The 16,701-nt window shown below is 35.9% G+C and overlaps 1 protein-coding gene across 1 annotated transcript in view; it reads right to left on the reverse strand.

Annotated features, from left to right (window-relative positions):
* COL11A1 (collagen type XI alpha 1 chain) overlaps positions 1-16,701 on the reverse strand; it is a 125,112-nt gene that overhangs the window by 75,373 nt on the left and 33,038 nt on the right. The window contains exons 6-12 of the mRNA XM_066556125.1: positions 8,725-8,841; positions 8,021-8,116; positions 5,613-5,858; positions 3,003-3,065; positions 2,433-2,474; positions 2,016-2,078; positions 349-423 (exon numbers count right to left, since the gene is read on the reverse strand). Coding sequence (XP_066412222.1) covers positions 349-423; positions 2,016-2,078; positions 2,433-2,474; positions 3,003-3,065; positions 5,613-5,858; positions 8,021-8,116; positions 8,725-8,841 — 702 coding nt within the window. The remainder of the gene's footprint in view (positions 1-348; positions 424-2,015; positions 2,079-2,432; positions 2,475-3,002; positions 3,066-5,612; positions 5,859-8,020; positions 8,117-8,724; positions 8,842-16,701) is intronic.

Genomic DNA, 16,701 nt, shown 5'->3' on the forward strand with positions numbered 1-16,701 from the left:
ACACACGCCTATTGGGAGTACAGGCCCTCTGTACAACAGCAGACTCATTGTTTCGGAACTATAGTAGCAAAATATAGTTACTGCTAAAAATATAAGGTGGTTTTCAGTGTCTGTAATTCACTCGTGTAGGTTCCAATCTGTCAGCCATGCAGGAGCTAAAGCATATGTTTTGTGTGATGAAAAAAAAGGCACCATATATATGAATTTCAAATGCTTACGCCATAAAAGAAATCCTGTATCATTCTCTCATTCCACAGACAAAATTAGATGAAAAAATAAAATACCTATTCATTTCTTGAAAGACACTTCTAGTTTTTGTAGGCTGCTTACCCTGTAACCACAACTTACCGGCAACATTAACATGGTACCTGGAGGACCTGCTAAACCATCAGCACCAGGAAGACCAGGGCGACCAGGTGGACCCTAAAAGAAAAAAGACATGATAGAAAAAAAGTGAGAAAAAAAAGATAGTAACGTACGAGAAACCTTTTGAGTCACTTACATAAATTTATACTCATAGAATGGCCTGGAAAAGACCTTAAAGATCTAGTTTCAACCTCCCTTGGGACACCTTTCACTAGACCAGGTAGCTCAAAGCCTGACACAGCCCTGCCTTGAACACTTCCAGGGATGGTGCAGCCATCTGGGCAACCTGTTACAGGGCCTCACCACTGTCCGTGCAAGGAATTTCTTCCCAATATCTAATCGAAACCTGCTCTTTCCTTTTAAAAACCTTCCCCTTTGTCCTATCACTATGGGCCCTTGTAAAAGTCTCTCTGCACCTCTCCTGCAGCCTTCCCCCACAGCTCAGCATGTCTTCATAGAAGAGGCACACAAGAGTGGCAGAGGGGCAGAACCACCTCACTTGACTTGCTGCTCACGCTTCTTTCATGCAGGCAGGATACGGTTGGCTGCAAGTGTGTGTTACTGGGTCATGTCAAGCTTCTTGTCCACCAACACCCCCAAGTCCTTCTCTGCAGGGCTGCTCTCAATCCATTCTCCTCCCAGACTAATTGCTGCAATTATATATTTGTGTCGTGTCTGGTCCGTGACAGGCACATGACGTGCTTAGTCAAGAATTTCCTCATGATGAATTCAGTGAGCAGCCACTTAAAAAACTAAAGACTGTCAGTAGTTATTCCCTTACTAGGTGTTAAAATACCCATTTTACAAGTTCACATTCTGGAATATTTAATTAATCTACAGGAAAGAAATATGAAAGAAGTGTGGATGCTGACTTACTAGCAAGGTAAAGCATTGTTGGGATTTTAATATTATCTCATTATACAGTGAAGTGATAGCATCTTCTAAACATCTTTCATATATAATTAGAGCATGAACATGCTGGATTCACCAGTAAACCATCTCTCATAAAACAAGGAAAGTCTTAGTACCAAGTTTTCTTCAAATAAATATGCTTATGTTTTAAAATCGTGTTGGTGGTGGCAGTAAGAAAAGGCTTACAAGAAAACGAAGATTAAAATAATAGCTTAAATTTTAACTAGTTTCATGACTGGATAGGTTTCTCAAGCCACATATTATTTAATATGGCAAATAAATTCTTCCAAGATCATCTAAATATTATCCATCACTTTCAATATTCCCATGTGTTTTGATTCTGAAAAGCTTGTTTTTCTCTATATTTCTACATATTATAGCTGAAGATATACTGATTTTTTAAAAAGTCATTCAAATTCATTTGAAATGTTTGTATCTATTACTTTATTGTATTTCTAAACACATCAAACCAGAAAAATACTAACAAACCAGGACTTACACATCTTCTTGTATTTACAGCACGTATTTCTACCACTAAGAAAATGTTTGTCCAGATTCTCACTTGATTTTTACTTAGCTGAATGAATCAACCTCAGTTCCACTGAAGTTTCTAACCTATGTGGATCTATTTCAGATACAGAATCTATTGGATCTATTTCAGGATCTAGCAGAACCTTGTGTAGCAATTAGCGCAAGATATCCCATGAATGCATGGGATAATCTGTTTGTTGACTTACCCTTTCACCAGGGTCACCTGGAGGACCAACAGGACCTTGTAAACCTGGGGGACCTGTAAGACCCTATAGAAAATGAATGACATAATTATACTGAAAGCCTGAAGACTTTTGAACTATTTTTTCCCTAAGTTAGGATGAACACATATTTGGATAAAATAATTTATAAGGCAGTGTATTGTTTTTTCTTACAAAGATTTATAGTCAACATTCAAAACTTAGATTTTTCATGCACCATCAGCTTGTATCTTGCTGTCACTGAAAATGCTAGAGTTGACCCTTTTCTATTCCCTTCTAAAAGTTCTAAATATAATACACATTTGGGAACTATAATAAGACCAATTTTGCATTAACTTGTGAATAGAAAAGCACAGTGGATAAATCAAGTGCAATAAAGGAAAATGTGATTAATCTACTTACAGCAGGTCCTCTTGGTCCCGGTGGTCCTTCAATGAGCATACCCTAGGGGTGGATGGAACACAATATTACATTCATTATTTTGTAGAAAAACATAAAAAAAATCTTTTTAGCTGAGCTACTAAAGTTAACATTTCTTAGTGTTTTGATAAACTTTTCCTGAAATCTTCTCTCTACAGTTTCTAGCATGAGAATCTGAACAATTGCATGGCATTAAAAGTGAGGAAGGCTTCCTTGCCCTTGCTGAAACCTGTAGCGATGGTGTTACCTGTGCCTAAGCTGAAAGCTTTCTGGGTAGATCTGTCCAAGATGTAGTTACTAGATAGCCTGAAGATCAGATCAATGATCTGTTTTCCTCTGTACAAGATTCTCTTTTTTTTTAAGGAACATGTGGTTAGTCCTTCATGTAACCAAAGGAGTAGCTGTCAGTAATCATTTTATATCATCCACATTACAGGGACTGTTTCAGAGATATGTCATCCTATCATGAACAACAGCATTTCATAATGATACATTAACAGTGAATATTTTTGATACAGTGCTACTGAAAAACTCCCTGCCATCTGTACTTACAGGTTCAATCACAGCTGGTTCTCCCTTTTGGCCTTTTTCTCCGTAAGGCCCATGTCCTGTCACCTGGCAACCCCAAAAACAAAAGTAAGTAGAAGGTCTAAGGACCTGGTACAATAAAGAATTGCAGCAACCTGTAACTGAAAGCTAAAGCTGGAATTGGTGTGTACTATAAAAAATACATCACAGGTACAAACCACATAAATTAAAAATACTTAATGCATGACAAATGGAAAATGCAAAAGCCGTGTATGCTTTCTCCATTATTGGATATTGTCAATTTGTAGTTTTTGAATGAGATGTGCATCCCATGAGGGTTTATTCCGTGCTTTACATTAGAAATTTGAAAAGAGAACCTAAAACTTCTGTGTGCAAGTCACAATATTGTTTCTTTTCTTGTTTGATTGGACATGTTCTTGGTAATTGACAATGATTCTTCATGGCTTTATGAGTTAAGCAGCCTAAAGTAAGATGGAAAGAAAGATCCCTTGGTCCAATATGGACTGTACCTTTCAAGCTCCTAATTTCATTCATGAAACATCTACAACATGTAAAGCAACCTGAGAGATCTGTAATTTCATGGCATAAATGATAAGTGGCACTGTGGACAGTAAAGAATATTTCACGGATAACCTTTGATGCCTCGGCACTACCTGAATTAGCATCAACTGCCAAATTCTTTGAGGACCAGCTCTGTGGGAAGTTTTGGGTTCAGGATTAAGGTAACAGGAGTACCTAAAACAATATGTCAATAACACATACTAATGGAAGAAACATTTCAAACAAAGAAAAAGGAACTGATTTTTTTTTAAACCATGAGACAATGTATTTTTCTTCAGAAGTATCTCTCTTGGTTGCTAACATATCCACTAGAAATTAAGTTCTGACCAGCTTAAAATTTAAAATGCACTTTTTCTAAATTTCAATAGAGTGATTCAACATTACTCTAAAAAATAGCTGGGGATTAGTAAAAATAGTAAGGATAATGTTACAGTATTTCAATATGAAATATTTTGGGATGGAAAAACAGAGATTCACAGACTGTGCATTTTGCACTGACTTATAAAGGCACAGATCTCACTAGTAATGATGTTCATAAACCCATTGGTAGTTCATAAAAATCAAGTAGCAAGATGTATAGGCAATCATGTTTTATTAAATTAACATAAATTACTTGTAAAAAAATGATATCAGGGTCTCCATCTTTGAAAACATTTCCCCTTTTTCAAAGTTCCCATTTATTGAGTACTTTCCATTTTGCCTCTTTTTATCATAGGTAGAACTTCAGTTATTCTAAATGCGTCCATATGCCAAAGGAAAATGACGTATGTCTGGTTCAGCAGATGACACTAATAAAGCTTGCACAGACCAGAGTCTGTTCTAATTCAAGATTCCTGACTCCTTCAGCTTTCTATCAAGGCATTTTAAGTTGAAATTTACACCAGGGGATAGAGTCTGCACAGTCATTTGCTTAATGCAGGCACAAATGGTGCCTTATGGGCTCTTTGCTTCACAGATAATCTGACCTTTTCTGTGTCATTCTGCCACAGTGTCCCCATCTGGGCTAGAAGGAAAAGAGTACACTTGTATCACATTGCACAGATAAGGATCATTAAAAAATACAATGACCCCAACAGGGTATAGAAAAGAGCGGTAAATGAAATACAGAAGGATGGGTTTCAAGGCTGGCAGAGAAAAGCAACCTCACAGCATTTGCTGCTATTTCTTGGATCCTTTGTAAACTGAAGTTTTGACTTTGTGAGGAGAAAATGAAGATAAGACTGAGCAAATAGTGAAAATAAAATTCTCTTCTACTATATTCAGGGTCTTCCTAATTAAAAAATCCAAATGGGATTTTTTTCCTTCCAGTCTTAGCCATATCAGTTTTCTTTGCAGCATCCACAGCTGGTAAACTGATAAACAAGGATCTTGGCACAACTAAAGGAAAGTTAAAGCCTTGCTGTTTAGCCTATGATTAAGTCAGAGGGAAAGAGAGCTATAAATCTCAGAATGAAGAGCATGATTCATAGGATCCACCATGTCATCCTATCTATCTTTATAAATATTGAGCTGTTAAATCACTTCTGCAAGACCATAAACCTGTCACCATTGACTAAGCTTATTTTCATGAAAGGGTTCAGACCTTAACCTTCCCACTCATGAATTTTCTTCTTGGAAAGCTGCAAAAGCCACAGGATTCTAGACACTTATATGCATTTCAATTTCTTCAGGTAATCATATAAAAGTATTAATTACAGCATTTGTACCTGCATTAGAATTTATGTTCTTTCCAGCTTTAGCTCTAGTTTAGAAAGGTTTTTAAAACTGTTACTTTAATAATTTATTTTTTTAATTCCATCTCCTCTTTCCTTTTCCTCCCATCTTCCACCCTCCCTTACTCCCTTCAGAAAATGAGACAAAAATCTTACATGATAAAAATAAAACATTCAAGATTACTAAGAGGATGGCCTTGATCCAAAGGTTATTGGAAATGAGAATATATCTAATATGTACAAGGAGCTCTGGATCAGGGTTTGTGCAGTTCTGAGAATGTGTAATTATAAAAGAATTGCTAAATTAGATTAATCTGCATTATGCCTCCAGTCAACTTACGCTTGTTTCTGTGATATCGGTCTCTGCAGGAACACCTGGACCAAACTCCTCATTAGTGGAATCTGTTGGTTTCTCTTCATATTCTTTATATTCATAAAAATCATATTCTCCTAAATCTCCATCTACCAGCAGATCAGATTCACTGAGGTCTACTCCTCTGCTTCCATATTCAGTTGCCTCAGTTTTTTTATCATAATCCTCTCCAGTTATGTATTCTTCAGCAAATACTTCTTCAACAGGATTTTGCTATTCGTATCAGTAGCAAAGATTTGGGAATAGGAGGAATATGTGGGTTATTGTTAGTAAAGCAATGTAAGCATACGCTGATCCACCATGATGACTTGTCAAAAGAAGAAAGAACAGTAGAACTACAGCATATTGTCTTTTAATTAGAGTCTGAAGGAATGGAAGCTCAGCCTTTCAGAGTAATTAAAAGATCTTTGTATAAGTAGTACAAAGAAGTAATGTTTTCATATGCTTTGGTTTTTTATTTCCAAAACCACTGAATTCAATATATCCAGTATTATGTGTACTGCTTGCGTAATGTTACTTTAGTGCCAAATATAGCTGAATTTCGCTGCTTGGTTTCACTCTTACAAGCATTCATGAATGAACATATGCAATGAGCAGTGAATAAGTTCAGATCTTTTTGTAATAGCAATGTGGAGGAGGTGCAAGCATCACTTTAGTTAAGCCCAGCCTTTTACATTATTTTCTGTCTATAAACAGCAATGCTGAGCTAAACTTCTTTTCTCTTGTTAATGATTTTGAAGTTTGTTTATCAGTAAAAGGCATGAATTGTGTGTCATGGTAATTTAGATATTTTTTGTCTAAGTTCTACCTGTACAATTCAGATTAATTTTAAGATTTCAGAAATTTAAGCTTTCATCTTAAAGTACGTAAGCTGTCAAACCAAGCAAACAACTTAAAAGCACTAAAGCAGTTTAAAAGAATGCTATATTTGAGATGTACAAAACCATTTGTGAAGTAAAGGAGGATTGCTTTATTCTGTTATAATAAGGTCTTTCAATAATTTTCCATACAGGACAATTTTGAAAGAAACTGAAGTTCAGATATTGCTAATATGAAATGATCAGACAATATGAAGTAGTATGATCCTGAAAGTATTCAGAAGCTAATCAACATTCAGTGTAATTAAAAAATCTTGATCTAAGAATAACATTGAAATTTATTGCAATTAAAATAGAAGGTCAGATTCTGATTTAACACTTGCCTAATTCCATTAGTTACAGGAGTATAACTTCTACCCTATAGCTGTAATAAACAGAGATCAGAACCAATTCTAAGCCAAATTTTACCTTTATGAAGAAGTGCTCTCACCAAGGAGAGCATTTAGCACTTTGAATCTACCTCATTACAGCTCTACAATTGTACAATCAGCTTAGAATTGCCCAGGAAACGGAATGATTTAGATACATTTGTTCATCAATCTGTGAGAAGCAAACATGACACTGAACACAAGAATGCTTAACAGCAAAATGAGTAAAACATACCTTAATTCACCTTCACCTTCCAAGATACATAAGAGGAAAAGCATAGAACAAATGGGGACTCTTTCTCTTTTCAGATATTCAGGGGAAAGAGGTGAGGGGGAGTTTTGTACATCTTTTAAGCATGTAAATCTTAATTTTGAAAGGAAAAGGAAAAGAAAAATGAGAACAACGTTTCTTAAAATCCACCATCATTTTTCTAACATTAGTGTTAATTAATATGTAAACATATTAATCAACACCAGCTTAGGTGCAGTAATTTTAATAAAATAATGTTTAGACCTGTTATTGTGGCTTTCTAGAAATGTGCTTTCTAACCTAAGTCAAAATAATAATTTTATCTTTTTTGACAGTTCAAATCATAATGTTTATTTTTAGTAGAACAAGTGAAAATCAAGTAATTTGGTTTTGTTAGCTGAATAACTATGAAAAGGAAACAATGGCTTCTGACTCAACTCCTATGGTGGCAGCCATTCTTTGTCTTGTGTTAGGCTCTTTTATGCTGCACCTTAAAAATTACAGGAAAAATTAGAGACTCTCCTTCCTATTAGATCAGGAGGACTATGTCTAATATCTAACCTAGTTTGTGCTAGACATAGCTCCATTCACATTCACACTGAAAGCAGCAACACCACATTCCCACACCATATATCACTGAATTATTTCCAGAATCATGAACTCTGCAGGCTGAAGATACAGCAGATCTCTATAGAATTAATGGGAGTTCTGCCCAAGACAATAGTAGTTTCTGATACTGGCTGAGAAAGTATAAAATCACACTAAGTGCTGGTAGAGATTGTACCATTTACATAGAAATCCATCATTTTAAAATGCATTTGTACTCTTTTAATGAATGGCACCCGGTGGGACAAGTATTTTCTTGAGAGTCCATATTACCTCATTTGCTTCAGTAGCTCTGGAAGGAGCTTCTGTCTGGGGTCCATAGTCATTTTCAGCTATGCTATAGTCTTGGAATCCATCAATAACGTTGGCCTAGTATAAAAAACAAAGACATTATTAAAAAAAAATCTTGTATGAAAATTTAAGAGGTATTGCTGTTATTCAGGTTATGGTATTAGCCAGATGTATTCATCTAGTGGGGTTAGGTAAATTTTTTTCTTATTATCAAAGATCTTCCAGTCTTAGTCTGGGAAAGATCTTGATTATTTCTTGGCTACCTTTACCCCTAGTTTGTCTTTTGTTGCTGCTTGATAACTTTTCTTCTTCTTGGATGCATATTTTTCAGATTTTTTTGTTGTGGCCTTTTGAGGTTTGTCCTTTGAGCTAGCGGCCACTGTCCTCTTCTTCTTTTTGACCATGGCTTTCTTTTTCTGCAAATGTTATGAAAGATGGAATGGGAAAACATAAATAAAATGAAAAGGAAATTGAGAAAGTGTGAATGAAAGAAGGGTAACCAAATGCAAGATGAATGCTGTCAGCCGTGAGACCTTCCATCTCTAACTGAAAGCAAAGGTTACAGCTACGAAGTAAAGAAATGAGTGAGAGGAAAGCATTAAGCTCATATACAAAGACACAAATTGACAAACCATGTGGTAGGGGACAGCTGGACACCACACAACAAACAGATCAGATTCTGTTACCTCTGTTTGTGCTACTGTCTCTTCAAACAGTGGAAGTCCCTCTGTTACAGAATCAGTTTCTTTATAATCTGCATCCCCATACTCATAGTCATATTCGACAAAATCTTCTGGTGTGTACTACATTGCAAATGGAAAAATATCAGGCATTCCCAAGTTAGAGGTAGCAAACTAGATTAGCAATACTGGAAAGTTTCTTCACCTTTACTTAGGAGTAAAGATTAACGAAATTAAGACACTATTAACAATTCAATATAATGACTCATTTAGGGAAAAAAACCTCACAACTTCTCACTTCTTTCAAAGCACAGTACAGAAGTAGTAAAAAGTAAATAGTAATTCCAGGAAAAAAACTCACATTAATTGGACTGCAAAGAAGAATCAAGTCTAATTTTGACTACTGGGAGCACCAACCAATCTTTGTGAAACCATATATTTATTTAATCTTTAAATTTCAAGTAATACCTCTTTCACTTGTATTTTTTTCAGGTGACGAAAAGAGCAGAGATGCCAATATCTGACAAGAATAAACAATTTCAGATAAAGGAGAGGCCACAGCTCACAATAAAACATGGTTATCTTCCTCTTGTTTGATGTTGAGTTTGCAAACCAGGACAGCTCCATGGTACAAATTTTCTGAGCAAAGCCTCACTGCTGCAATTTCATTTCAGATTCAGCTTCTGTAAATTGCTCCATCGCTCTGTTTCTATAATTTTTATCAAATGAAGATTTGGCACACAAACTTTTCAAGAGAAAGTAGCTTTAAAATTGGCTTGTGTAGTGTTGTGAGCACAATCTAGGGAGCCAGGAACTCCTGAGCTGTACTCTTGGCTGTGCCAAGATCCTGGTCTCCATATTATCTGCACGAAGTACAACTCATCAGAACTGAGAAGAAAGGGCAACTTTAAACTATCTTTCCACTCCTACCATGCTTGAAGCTACAAGAACTGGTAGGTCTGACAAATTAAAGCAGACTGTGGTTACTCTTTATGTGCCCAGGAAGCCAAAAGAAGGCAGAGCTGTGGCCAGAGGGACAAGTGTTTGCTTTCCCTTTAAGAAGAAATATTCAAATGTGCCTCATGTAAACTTGTCCCTCCTGAAATCCCTCTCTCCTGTTACAAGTCAGCACCATTGTCTGTAAAACGAAGACAATACCTGATTGTTTCATTATGTTGATGAGAAAGAGAATTAGTACATTACACTTCCAAATCAGTCTGAGGATTCATAGAAGTCATCATTATCAAAAGGAAATGGACATGTTAGAAGAAATTACAAATTAAAATAGATCTCCATATTCCAAACTATATTCTACCATGTGACCAAAACACTGGTTTAACTGTTCCCTCTGGCAATGTTTTTTGATACAATTGTTTACTTATGATTTTAATGCACAGAACTTGATTTCCTCAGCAAGTATAAGGCTAAAGCTGAAAGGCCCTTAATCACTTAAAAATCCTTTTACATGGGTTTCTATTACTCCACTCCTGTGACTCCTCAGAGTCCAGTATCTTAGGAGGCAAGTGGAGCAACATTTTTGAGAGAACTACGATGTCATTAGCCAGATTTAAGTTTGATATGCTATTAGGAGTTTTTTTCAGTAACTTATAGACACACAGATTCCTCTTTAGTAAGCATTATAAACCTGTTCTGAAACTGGAAGCATTCATTCCAGCAGTCACTTTGACCAAATGACAATTTAAATATAACTCTGTGTTGCTCAGTATTAGAACTGTTTTGCAAATCTCAGTAGTATGGCTTTTCTCAAGGTAAGCTGAATGGCTGTGCTGAATGGTGCCAAGCACATGACTAATAAAATTGCAACTGTGGGTTCTAAGTAGTTTTTCAGAGGCCATAAACTAAACAGAAATGTAGATTGGGGGGGGGGGGAAGGAAGGAAAAATATCTGCGCCAAGTATATTAGTATTAAAAGAGAAAGTAGTGAATAAGTTGATATTTATGCTGAGGCCTAGTTCAAAAAGTCAGAAATATATGAATGAGAACTAGAAAACATACAAAAAAGCAAAAGTATGTGTACAAATCTATTGCATCATGTATAATCACACAGAAAATACTTTTGGGTATTGTGCTTCACTCATTTCTGTTAAAGAAAGTGAAACTTTCCTTATATGCAAAATGTGATCTCAAATATAAGAGTATATTTTGGTTGCACTGATATGCAGGCATGCAGAAAGAAATAATAGGGATGGATGAGAGGTGGGGAATGACAGTTTCCATACTGGAATCAGATTACTGCCAAGCAGGTGAAGACCTTCCACTTTAAGATCACAATATCAGAGGGGTATTACAAAAATTCTTGAATTTACAAGCTAGGACATGTGGCCACTCTCCCAAAACCATATTCAAGTAGTTTTTAAATTGCAGTACTGCACAAGTGAAAATATGTAGTAGCCTAAACATTCTACAAGATAAATTTTATTCTTAACAACCCTTCCTTTCCCAAGACTTTTTTCTGAAAAACCAGCAATGCTTTTATTTCACACCAGCTGATAAACAGAGAAAATGTTTTGTATTGAACTCCAGGGGTCCTGCTGCAAAGAGTTAAATATAGATGTAAAATCTTCCAGGTGTATATCCTGAGGCACAATCTGTCCAGATGGAGGAATGCATCTCTACACCTCTAGTTGATGTATAGATGCACTTTAGAAATATGATTTACTCACAGAATGATTTTACCAACTCGACCTGATCCCTGTTTTTAATAGGAGACAACCGAACTAGTATAGGACTCGTCAGGTAAATGAAGACTAAATATACAGACATGAGTGATAGATTTAATGGCTTTAGTCACCTGCTGTGAAGCTGGCAACTCAAACTTACCCTGCCATTAACATTATCCAGTTAAGACTGGATATGTGGCACATACCCCTTCTTTTTTGGGAGCTACACAACTGAAAGGTCACTTTTATCAGATCACCAGAGAGAGGGGTCTCTGTAGGATCCCCTCAGTTTGACCTCAGCAAACCTTGGGGAAAGCTTCTTTACATTTTGGAAACACAAAACCCAGGCCCTGCTGTTAGTTCTCAGAAGTTGGGCAGTTCACAGAAATCTATCAAAGTTGCACTACTAATCAAGGAAAGATAATGAGTAGACTCTTGAATATATAGGAGAAAGTGTCTAGAATTTCAAAATAAATAATAGGTTCAACTTGGCAAGGGATTTCAGCTAAGAGACATCAGGTAACACATACTTCAGATGTCATGCAATTTTCTTCCTCTTGCTTTTCTTTCTTCTCTATTAAGATCACCAATAGTTACTAAACAGCCATTCTTGTAATGCATATTGCATATGACTATTTTCTTACAAATGAAAGGAAGAATGAAACCTGCTGCTTTTTGATGGGACAAAATGTTTCCATTATGACCTCATGCTTTCTTTACCAGAGTGATTATATTACACTACCAGATCATCATGCAATTCCAATTAAAGAGATGAACTGTTTTCTTCATCAGATGAATTTTAGAAGCAGAGGATCAGCATCATGCAAAGCCTATTTGAACTGGGGAATAACTTAAACATTCTGAAGGAAACCTTACTTTTGAAACCAATTCTTCTGCTATCCATACTCTAAAAACCTAACCTCCCATTCCAAATAGAGCTTTTAGCAGTTTTTGCTTTACTTTTCCGAATAAAAATAATTAATAATCTAAATCCTCAACCAAAGAACAGTCATTATCTCAATTTTTTCAATTCCTAAAAATTATGGTTAATCATGTATAAACTAAAAAGGCAAAGATTACTTTGAAATATTCTAGGCTCACTAACACTTTATAAAATGCAATAAAGTAAAGGATGCCAAGCAAAATGAGAGTTTTAAAAATGAGCTGCAAAAATATAAATAAAGAAGTGGTAGAAGATGTTGATCTTAGGGCAGAAGGAAAGTTAAAAGATTTAAAGGATGGCCTCTTTTACCACAGAGCCCTTATATTGTTCATAAAAGGGATACAAGCAAGGAGATAAAAGGAGATAAGAACATTATCTTCAGTTTCCAAAGATATCCTCTTTCAAAAGGAGAATAATGCTCTTAAGGTTCTTTATTATGTTACTCCCTTATATAAAAAGTTTATATATATATATGTAAAGAAAAAGAGAGCTAGGAAGATCACAGTTTTTAATATTGGCTAAATAAGCTAACTGCAGTTCTAAAGATAACAATAAACATAAGATTAAACATAAAAATAATCACTTTTCTGCATTTTTCAGAAAACTATTCTTTCTGACCAGTCAAACACCCCAAAGGACACTAAATCAACACATTCTGAAAGGATGCTTGAAGCTTCCAAGTCAAGATATTTGGGGGCCATTTGCACTTTTAATTTACCAAATTCATTTCATTAAAAGAAAACATTTCATGTCTTCAAATAATCCATTAGTTTGGGATAGATCCAAAATAAATGAAGCCGAGTTCCTTTGGGGAGGCATTTCTTCAGCAGAAGTCAGACCATGTGATTCACTAGGCTACAGAATAATCTTCCAAGAGGAGATTTGAAAGCCTGATAGCTGATTCCTTTGAAAAGACCTGAAGATACTCCAGAAAATATACTGCCCAACATCAAGGATGATGAAGACTGGCTAGGTCTGTCACTTCTCTAATTTCTGTGAGCTGAGAAAGCATATGTGATTGAACTGGAAAGGAATTTAATACATTTCCATTTATAGTAAAAAGGGGTTTGAAGACAGGATAGAGGCCAGATTGTTCACAAGGTATTTATAAGAAATGCATAGGTGTGTATCTTTAAGAAAAACAGTGTTGATAGTTTTAAAATATAATTGCAAACCCATATGGGATCCTTAAAACCAAGTCATACATTCAATGTGAAAAAAGCCAGATTCCTGAACTTCTAGACAACTACCTTTTTGTGTAGTGCCAGCTGCTGAGGTCATCACTCTGACCTTGACAAGATACAGAGATTTATACCTGGCTATTCACCAGCAAGAACAAGGAAGACTGATGCACACTTCAATTAAAACATGTCTTGAAGATGGAAATAAATGACAATAAATAACAGAGTAAAGTGTACGGATATTACTTTTAATCTACTGCTCTCCTGTTTTCAGTCTGAATGACACTTAGGTCTGATGAACAAATCCCAGGGGAATAGAAGCCTTCTGTGTAGGGAGGGCTCTGACATGCATCTATCCCAACAGCTCAACCTGAGCTGCTCACACAGAGCCCACAGTCCTGGCCAGCAGCCAAGTGCAACACATTCTGCAGAGCCTGAACACAAAAGGTAGTTAGAGGTTGCCCAGTTAAATAAATCTTGTTTAGACACATAACATAGTCACTTGAGTCCAGAAAGGGACTGACTGTATTAAAATGGAAATATAAAGACCTAATCAGGTCCAAAGCTTATATCTTGAAATGCTCAGGTCACCCATTATAGGAAGGGAAAAGTGAGGATGCAGGAGTTGACCTTGCTGAGGGAGAAGAATATCGTGGGGAACAGGACAGCACAGCTGGGTAAGCCTGCCGACAAGGGTCAAATTTAAGATGTGTCCTCCTTTTCTAGGCTGACTAGTTCTATATCTTTATTCACAGCCTGCTATTTTGTGAATCTGACTGTGAGATGTTTGATTCTTCCTGAACTTTGCTTGGGTAAACGTGATATTTGATTCAGGCATGAAGAGATCCTGTAAGTAGAAAGTAGGCATTGAAATCCTCTCTGTTGGAACCCCCGGACTGCAGTTTGAATGTGATGCAAAAGAAAAAGAAAATGCAACAAGAAAAAGGAAATCTCAATGCAACACTTAAGGTATAATTGATAAAGACAATTTGATTACAAATCAGTGTCCAGTAAATTTATATATGAGAGCACAGTGAAGGTCATAAAGGCCATGAAAAAAACTCAAACATTTTAAAAAGCAAATTTTTTATTTCTGATGCTGCAGTGATGTGACATGTACTCTCAGGCTCATTTAATGGAAATTCACCACAATGTATTCCATATTTTTTTCCAATTTTATGGTTGGTAATTATTTTTAGTCTAGATGAAGTCTTAGACCTTTCCCAAAACAAACCCCAATAGACAATTCCACCAGCTGAACTGGAAAGAGGGAATATGGTGGAAACAAATTCAGAAAATGACTCATTTAAATCAGCACTGCTATTGAAAGAAATGCCCCCAAACCTAAACATTGGATATTTTATTATTTGCTCCTTTGGAGAAAGAAGCATTGCCTAGAGCTATAAGGATTACATTCAGCTAAACAAAGTACTTATGTCCTTAAACCAGTATCTATTTTACCTAAATCCTTCCCTCTAGATGCTTCTTTAGTGGTCTAGAAATATCCAGCTTTTCAGACTGAATGCCTTACTAGGCTGGGAGTTTGCAAGGAGACTACAAAAGTGTGCAATTTCAAGAGTAATCCTATTCATCTTCCTAAATGCAACTTCACAAACATAGTTTTTTATTTTACTGATGAAAAGTCAGCCACTTCCTCTAGGTTTTGTAATCAGTGCTGGAAACACACATTAATAGGCTCTGAAATCACATAATTTATCTTTAAGCCAAGTATCAGTTTCTTATTCTGGACTGCAATAATTCAAAGGCTCAGAGAGACAATGCCAAAAGGGACTATTAGACCACCTTGGCTAACTCCTGCGTACTTGCAGGAGACTTCAAAACTTCCTATTATTCATACTTTAGTTGACCGTCACTCTGTAACGGTCAACTAAAGTATGAATAATATTCCCCCAAACTTTCAGAAAGGTCTCTATCCTTGGCTTAAAGATATCTAGAGATTCATCACTTTGTGATGAATCTCTAGATATCTTTAATTTGTTCTTTCTTTCCTACAAGTTTTAGTAGATATTTTCCTAATTGAAATTACCGATCTTTCCTCTCCCCCCACGCCATTTGTCTACGCTTTCTTTTTGTCCTGGATCTTTGCATAAGGTGAGCGAACCACATATGTGATGATGCAGTCTATGTTCCAAGTGACAGCATGCAGAGGTAATACTGCATCTGAATTCTTACCCCTTTATTCACAAACTAAGACATGCATTGTACTATTTTGGGAAAAACTTTTACCCTTCTTGAACAATCAGCATTTTTTGAAGCTAGTGCCCAACAAATATTTTTAGCTTCTGCTGGTTTAATCCAGACTCTGAAGACACAATCCTGCCTAGCCTTTTGCCCAGTTTTCCTTCTTCCTACCACAAGAGCTTGTCTGAAAACATTGAAGATCAAACCATGAAACCAATCAAGCTGAACAATAATCTTTCCATGCTGTCTTTCAGCATGATTAGTATCCCAGATGGGGACAATCTGCTGCAGATGAAAGGTTCTTCTGTTACCACATGCATGCAGACTGTTATTGCAGTGTACTACTGAGTTCATCATGTTTGCCCTGCAGTTATTTCTTTGGCTTGTATGTGGGTAACATTGCCTTCAGTTGTGTCCCCATGACTGTTTACTGCTCTGCAGTATTATGACTGACAAATTTTAATGCCATCCATTTTATACACATTTCTGTATTTCTAGCAGAATTACTAAGAAACTCCACTAAAAATTTAATTCAGTGACAGCTCATTGTTTATAGTAATTTCTGAAGTAAGGCACCCAGATTCAAATCTCTTTGTCATGTACTTTACCATACAATACCTTTATTTAAAAAATGACAATATTGTATGTTGACAAGTCAGAAGCTTTGCAGAGGTCTAAGTCTATAAATTCTATCAATATCACTAATCAAAATTATAATCTCCTCAAAACATGTAATCAAGCATTTTAAAACAATTATTTTCCTTATTTTCCTTTCCTCTAGCTGCAAATGTATTTTTCTCTTTTAACATCTTATTTAGTTTTGCAATTACAGTTTACAAAAAATCAGCACAAAATCTTTTATCAATTCTTTCAGTACCTAAATAAAACTTTTTTCATTTCCTTAAAATAAAGTATCTGTGTGATTTGACAGGCTGCTTCTCAAAAGATTATAAAGTAGCCTTCCTCAACAAGCTGA

Source organism: Molothrus aeneus, chromosome 9 (assembly GCF_037042795.1).
Source record: "Molothrus aeneus isolate 106 chromosome 9, BPBGC_Maene_1.0, whole genome shotgun sequence".
Classification (NCBI taxonomy): domain Eukaryota; kingdom Metazoa; phylum Chordata; class Aves; order Passeriformes; family Icteridae; genus Molothrus; species Molothrus aeneus.